This window comes from Physeter macrocephalus, chromosome 14 (assembly GCF_002837175.3).
Source record: "Physeter macrocephalus isolate SW-GA chromosome 14, ASM283717v5, whole genome shotgun sequence".
Classification (NCBI taxonomy): Eukaryota; Metazoa; Chordata; class Mammalia; order Artiodactyla; family Physeteridae; genus Physeter; species Physeter macrocephalus.
This window is the reverse complement of record NC_041227.1, coordinates 28,041,333-28,048,848: the sequence shown is the minus strand read 5'-3', so window position 1 is coordinate 28,048,848 and position 7,516 is coordinate 28,041,333. Positions and strand designations below refer to the sequence as shown.

At 43.2% G+C, this 7,516-nt stretch overlaps 1 protein-coding gene across 6 annotated transcripts in view; it reads right to left on the bottom strand.

The window, feature by feature from the left end:
• The window catches only part of ATRN (attractin), a 168,619-nt gene that overhangs the window by 68,419 nt on the left and 92,684 nt on the right, over window positions 1-7,516 (bottom strand). For all 6 annotated transcript variants that reach the window (XM_028498927.2, XM_028498928.2, XM_024117128.3 and 3 more), the window contains exons 20-21: window positions 5,950-6,043; window positions 4,013-4,065 (exon numbers count right to left, since the gene is read on the bottom strand). In XM_028498927.2, coding sequence (XP_028354728.1) covers window positions 4,013-4,065; window positions 5,950-6,043 — 147 coding nt within the window. The remainder of the gene's footprint in view (window positions 1-4,012; window positions 4,066-5,949; window positions 6,044-7,516) is intronic.

Below are 7,516 nucleotides of genomic sequence, written 5' to 3'. Positions count from 1 at the left end.
TTTGTCTATTCTATTTCCAAGATTTTGGATCATCTTTACTATCATTATTCTGAATTCTTTCTCAGGTAGACTGCCTATTTCCTCTTCATTTGTTAGGTCTGGTGGGTTTTTACCTTGCTCCTTCATCTCCTGTGTGTTTTTCTGTCTTTTCATTTTGCTTATCTTACTGTGTTTGGGGTCTCCTTTTCACAGGCTGCAGGTTCGTAGTTCCCATTGTTTTTTGTGTCTGTCCCCAGTGGCTAAGGTTGGTTCCGGGGGTTGAGCAGGTTTCCCGGTTGAGGGGACTAGTGCCTGTGTTCTGGTGTATAAGGCTGTATCTTGTCTTTCTGGTGGGTAAGTCCACTTCTGGTGGTGTGTTTTGGGGTGTCTGTAGCCTTATTATGATTTTAGGCAGTCTCTCTGCTAATGGATGGGGCTGTGTTCCTGTGTTGCTAGTTGTTTGGCATAGGGTGTCCAGCACTGTAGCTTGCTGGTCATTGAGTGAAGATGGGTCTTGGTGTTGAGATGGATTATCTCTGGGAGATTTTCACTGTTTGATATTACTTGGAGCTGGGAGATCTCTTGTGGAACAGTGTCCTGAAGTTGGTTCTCCCACCTCAGAGACACAGCCCTGACGCCTGGCTGGAGCACTAAGAGCCTTTAATCCACATGGCTCAGAATAAAAAGGAGAAAAAATAAGGAAGGAAGGAAGGAAGGGAGGGAGGGAGGGAGGGAGGGAAGAAAGAGAGAGAGAGAAGAGAGAGAGAGAGAAAGAAAGAAAGAAAGAAGATAAAATAAAGTAGGATAAAATAAAATAAAGTTATTAAAATAAAAAATATTAAGAAGAAAAATTTTTTAAAGTAAAAAATAAAAATAAATGAATAAATAAATAAATAAATAACCGGGAGGGTCAGAACCCTAGGACAAATGGTGAAAGCAAAGCTATACAGACAAAATCTCACACGGAAGCATACACATGCACACTCACAAAAAGAGAAAAAGGGGAAAAAAATAATACATCTTGCTCCCAAAGTCCATCTCCTCAATTTGGGATGATTCGTTGTCTATTCAGGTATTCCACAGATGCAGGGTACATTAACTTGATTGTGGAGCTTTAATCCGCTGCTGCTGAGGCTGGTGGGAGAGATTTCCCTTTCTCTTCTTTGTTCGCACAGCTCCTGGGGTTCAGCTTTGGATTTGGCCCCTCCTCGGCGTGTAGGTTGCCTGAGGGCGTCTGCTCTTCACTCAGACAGGACGGGGTTAAAGAAGCAGCTGATTCGGAGGCTCTGGCTCACTCAGGCCGGGGGGATGGAGGGCTACGGATGCGGGGCGAGCCTGCAGCAGCAGAGGCCGACGTGACGTTGCACCAGCCTGAGGCGCGCCGTGTGTTCTCTCGGGGAAGTTGTCCCTGGATCACGGGACCCTGGCAGTGGCGGGCTGCGCAGGCTCCCGGGAGGGGAGGTGTGGATATGGACCTGTGCTTGCACACAGGCTTCTTGGTGGCTGCAGCAGCGGCCTTAGCGTCTCATGCCCATCTCTAGTGTCCGCGCTGATAGCCGTGGCTCGCGCCCGTTTCTGGAGCTCCTTTAAGCAGCGCGCTTAATCCCCTCTCCTCGCGCACCAGGAAGCAAAGAGAGCAGAGAAAGTTTTGTGCCTCTTCGGCAGCTCCAGACTTCTCCCGGACTCCCTCCAGGCTAGCCGTGGTGCACTAAGCCCCCTTCAGTCTGTGTTCGCACTGCCAGACCTCTCCCTGGGATCCGACCGAAGCGTGAGCCTCAGCTCCCAGCCCCAGCTCCCAGCCCCTGCCCGTCCTGGCAGGTGAGCAGACAAGCCTTTCGGGCTGTTGAGTGCCGGTCGGCACCAATCCTCCGTGCGGGAATCTCTCCGCTTTGCCCTCCGCACCCTGTTACTGCGCTCTCCTCTGTGGCTCCGAAGCTTCCCCCTCTGCCACCCGCAGTCTCCACCCGTGAAGGGTCTTCTAGTGTGTGGAAACCTTTCCTCCTTCACAGCTCCCTCCCACTGGTGCAGGTCCCATCCCTATTCTTTTGTCTCTGTTTGTTCTTTTTTCTTTCGCCCTACCCAGGTATGTGGGGAGTTTCTTGCCTCTTGGAAGGTCTGAGGTCTTCTGCCAGCGTTCAGTGGGTGTTCTACAGGAGCAGTTCCACGTGTAGATGTATTTCTGATGTATCTGTGGGGAGGAAGGTTATCTCCGCGTCTTACTCTGCCGCCATCTTCTCTGTCTCCTGTATTGGCTTTTGATTCTAGTCATTCTAGGGGTGTATCTCACTGTGTGTTTTTTTTTTTTTTTTTGGCTGCGTTGGGTCTTTGTTGCCACGTGCGGGCTTTCTCTAGTTGTGGTTAGCTCTTCGTTGCAATGCATGGGCTTCTTTTGTTGCAGAGCGCGGGCTCTAGGCAGGCGGGCTTCAGCAGCTGTGGTGCGTGAGCTCCGCAGTTGTGGCTCACGGGCTCTAGAGCACAGGCTCAGTAGTTGTGGCGCATGGCCTTAGCTGCTCTGCGGCATGTAGGATCTTCCCAGATGAGGGCTCGAACCCATGTCCCCTGCATTGGCAGGTGGATTCTTAACCGCTGTGTCACCAGGAAAGCCCACTCATTGTGGTTTTAATACACATATCCCAAATGCTAATAATGTTACACATTTCTTCATGTGCTTATTGGCAATTCATCTATCTTCTTTGGTGAAATGTCTATTCAAATCTTTGTCTGTTTTTAACAGACAATTTAACAGAAATTGTCCCCTTATCCAGTTGTAAGAGTTCTTTATATATTCTGAATATAAATTCTTAATCAAAGATACGCTTTGTAAACATTTTCCTTAGTCTGTAGCTTGTTTTTTACTTTTTAAAAGATCAATTTATTTATTTATTTTTGGCTGCGTTGGGTCTTCATTGCTGCATGTGAGCTTTCTCTAGTGGAGTGGGGCCTACTCTTCGTTGCAGTGTGTGGGCTTCTCATTGTGGTGGCTTCTCTTGTTGTGGAGCAAGGGCTCTAGGCGCATGGGCTTCAGTAGTTGTCGCATGCAGGCTCAGCAGTTGTGGCTCGCAGGCTCTAGAGCACAGGCTCAGTAGTGGCGCACGGGCTTAGTTGCTCCGTGGCATGTGGGATCTTCCTGGACCAGGGACTGAACCTGTGTCCCCTGAATTGGCAGGCGGATTCTTAACCACTGCGCCACCAGGGAAGTCCCTTGTTTTTTACTTTTTAAACAGTATTTTTTTAAAACACAAGTTTTAAATTTTGATAAGTCCCAATAAATGAGTTTTTCTTTTATGAATTGTGCTTTTTGAATCACATCTAAGAACCTCTTCCCATATACAAGGTCATAAGTTTTTCTCTCGATTTTTTCTAGAAAAACACACTTATACGTTCTAGCTGGACATGAATTTTGAGAGGACATTATTTAACCCAGAGAAGCCAGTATATAATTATAGCAGAATGTGAAAACATTAGCTCATTTTCCTCTGGTTCCATAATCTGACCTAGTATGTGGATTCTCCTACAGGAAGAAAATGCATTTACCCATAAGGACCTGGTCACCTTGCCAGACTTACCGTTCAGCGTAAGTTAGTCACTAGATGTTTTATTTTACATATTAGTTCCTAGAGAGGTGGTTAACACAAATCAGTTTCAGAGAGAATAACTTCAACTATATTTTAAGAATTCTGTTTTTGATCGATCCTAAAATATGACATACAATGACCCCAACCAGATAATGGCAAATGAAATAAGGTTTCAAGAGAATATAAATTAGGAAAGCCAGAGAGGTGTATCTCTGTACTCTTCCCTGATATCTGCTATGGACATACTGATATAAAGCACAACCAGAATTAAAGCAGCTTAAAATAGTATTTACATATGTATTAAATTTAATAGAATATAACACATCAAATTAGGCAACACTTCTATGGGTGGTTACTATATTCCTATAGCACTTATCATTCTCAAACCATGTTAAAGAAAATAATGTTTTACTGAACTACTTTGCTTCTAGACAAATGAGAACTGCAAAAACACTTACAATAACATGTTCCTTTGAGAGGGTTTCCTTGGTATCGATTTTCTACTTCACATCTAGGGGGAAAAAATGAAGATTATTTTCTGTTGTTACGTAAAACAGAATCTACATTCACTTTAAAATCAAGTAGATCTTTTTATATAAACTACCAGTTTTTGAGTCAGTATAATTATATTCTTCACTGTTACTCAAATCAGATGGACTAACAAGACTTTGCATTCATTTTCAATGCTTACTGCCCGGCAGTTCACACCACCACCAACTGATAAACATTTGCCAAAGCACATGAGATAAATTCAAATAAAATAAAATTTAGATCCTATTTATTATCATGAAAAACACATGTTCACTTTTGTATGGACTAAATATTCTTCTGAAAGTGAAGTTAAAACATTTTTCAAATTGATTTACCCGTGGTTAGCTGCTAATAAAGTAGTTAAGTTTTTATCCATTTTGGAATGTGTGGGTGTGGATGAGACTGTGGCAAAGGCAAACTGTTTAGATGAGATTATGCCAAAAGATGTAAATGGTGGCTAAGTGGAAGAACGGCTATCTTACATGTGTTTTTCTCCTAGGGCCATCTAGCTGTCTGTTTTTATTACTGCAATAAAATCAGAGCTGTTATTGAAAAAAAAAAACAAAACATTTTTCATATATTCATTTTTCACTTTTCCTGGATAAACTGAACCTGTTCTTTAAATACAAGTGAGAGAAGGCTAAAAACCAAGAATCAATCAAAAAACAACAACAACAACAACCAAGAATCACTTAAAAAATAAAAAACAAAAAACCACCTTTGGACATGGTTCATCAGTCTGGAGAAAAAAACAAGTTCTACTAAAAAAGAATTATTAATTTCCTCATAAATATCATCTATGAACATCAGTAACACCCAGGCTCCCACTTTACAAAGTGATTCAGGCAGGCACAATAGCTATAAACTGTGAGGAAAGGAGGGGAAAGCTTGGGTCAAGCAGTTTTGCCAGATAAATAATACAAGGATGTTGTGTCTTTTTATCTAGAGTGATTATCAGCACTTGTTTATATTTAAAATTTCCTAAAGAGAAAGTCTTTCACTAGACCTACACTTCATTTCTTTGTTGTATACCATTAACTGAAGGCAGGGGTGATTAATTTTGCTCTATTACATTTTTCTATTTAAAGGAACCTAGATTTAAAAATTAAATTTAGAGCTTATTTTATGAGGTTTTCTGGTAGGCAGAGAGAAACTGGGGAACCATCTCTCTTGTTTCAACTCACCAGGACACTAAAAACAATTACCACTAGCCTCACTATTGATAGATGGGGAAAATGAGGCTTATCACAGTTAAGTGATTTGCCTCAACAGCACCCTACTCAGTGGAGGCACAGCCAGGGCTGAATCCCCACATCTGCCTGATGCTGTTTGCATCCTCATGGATGGGAACCCCAAACTCTTCCCGGGAAGATGTTTGACATACTTCACCAAGGAAAATGCTAGAACAGGGAGGGTGTGTTAAAGGCAAGATGACCTCTCTACTGTTAGACAACCAAAACGCCAAATAAAATACTGTCCTGGAATACCAGCTCTTCCAACTCTACCTTTTAGGAAGATCTCCTGACATGACAAAAATCAAGTCGTTACTGAAGTTAAAAGACTAATCCAAGTCAGCAAGCAAGGAACTGTCAGCGTCACTCAAACATAAAATAGTGATTTAAAGAGCCATTAAGGAATTACTGCTAAACTGACAACCTTCCCAGCATGGAGAGTGACTAAATTACACCTATCTGAAGTAGAAAAGGCAAAATTTCAAATCAATCAACTTGGGGATCCCTCAGAGCCCACGGCAACAAGGCCCAGAGAAAAGGGTGGCTCTTGGGGTTCAGGCAGTTTCACAGCCCCTTGGCCCTCCCTGATGAGGTGTGGCCTGTGGCAGGAGTCCCGAGAGTGTGGTACTCACAGCTGGCACTCGTCCCCCTTGACACCCTTGGTGGTGCAGAAGCACTTGCCCGTGTTGGTATTGCACAGCGATGCGTGCCCATTGCACTTGCATGCTGGGGAGAAGGAAAAGGAAAGCAGGTGGTCACAACTGGCTTAAAAGATTACCACTATTAGAGACTTCCCTAAAACAAATAATATTATCTCAACTGGATTCAACAGGAAAGACAGGTAAAATAAATGCATTCATTTAAGGGGTACAATTCTTGTTTTTTAGCTAGTGATTTATCTCAAATAATGTCAAGGCAACATTAAAGAAGCCAAAGTCACAGGCCAGGAGGAAAGAGAAACGTGTCTGCTGCCAATCTGAGGTCATCCCTCTGCAACAGACTTTGCAAAGATCTTTGCAATAGACTCTGTTTTTCACTATCACCATTCTCTCATTCACTCAATAAACATTTCTGAAGCATCTCCAGTGTGGCACACAGACATAGTCCCTGTCCTCACAGAGACCTCTGGGCGATGACTGCCCTCTGGGGGGAGGGTTGGTCTGGCTAAGCTCTGCCTTAGCTGAGGAGACTTCTCCACAATGACCACACTTCTGAGGCAGGATTCCAATGGCAGGTCAGTGTTTCAGCGGCCCTCTAGGATTCACACCCTTGCCTGCCTTCTTCTTCCTTAACAGCAAACGACTCTTGTCATCTCCCTCCTCTAGCCACCAACACATCTCCACCTTCTTTCATCCAACACATAAGTGTGAGCTATGACAAACTTTATACTCCAGGTGAAATAAATGAATCCTTCTGCTCAATACCTTTTCACTCTACAAACTGATTTTCTGTGAATAAATTAAAAGTATTAGGCTGGAGATAGGTGTACTTTTAAAAGAAATCCAGTGGAGACAAAAAATCCAAAGAAACCTATGAATAGAATAGTGCAGTGGCGAAGAAAATTTATGCTGGAGTGAGAAACACTAGGGTTCAACTCCGGGCTCTACTGAGGATGGAGAGAGGTACAGTGTGTTAACAAAAGCAAAGGCCTAAAGTTCAGTTTGCCTGGGTTTGAATTCAGGTCCCTCCACTTAGCTCCCTTTCTAAGTCAGCTTCCTCATCCATGTGACAGGGATAATAACAGTGCCTATCCTGTAGGGTTTTGGGGAGGATTAAATGAGATAACACATGAATAAAACACAGTAAGCATTCAAAAAATCATCGCTGTTATCCATAGCTTCAGGACTATACAATTCTAAGAAGAAAACATTAAAGACTTGGTGTCACTCACAGTATTTTTAAATCATGCTTTCTATTATGGATTGAGACTCTGAAAAATAAAGCTAGCTCTGAGTTCTGAACAACTGTACTCAGGCCCCACAGATGCCACAGAAGAGAATGTAATTTTTCTAATTTTTCTAATTTTTCTAAGATGAGAGCTGAAGATATGGGGACGATGGCACAACACACCTATCTGAAGTAGAAAAGGCACCTATCTACAGATAGAACCTATCTACAGATAGGTTCGCGCCCCGGTCTGGGAGGATCCCACATGCCGCGGAGCGGCTGGGCCCGTGAGCCATGGCCGCTGAGCCTGCG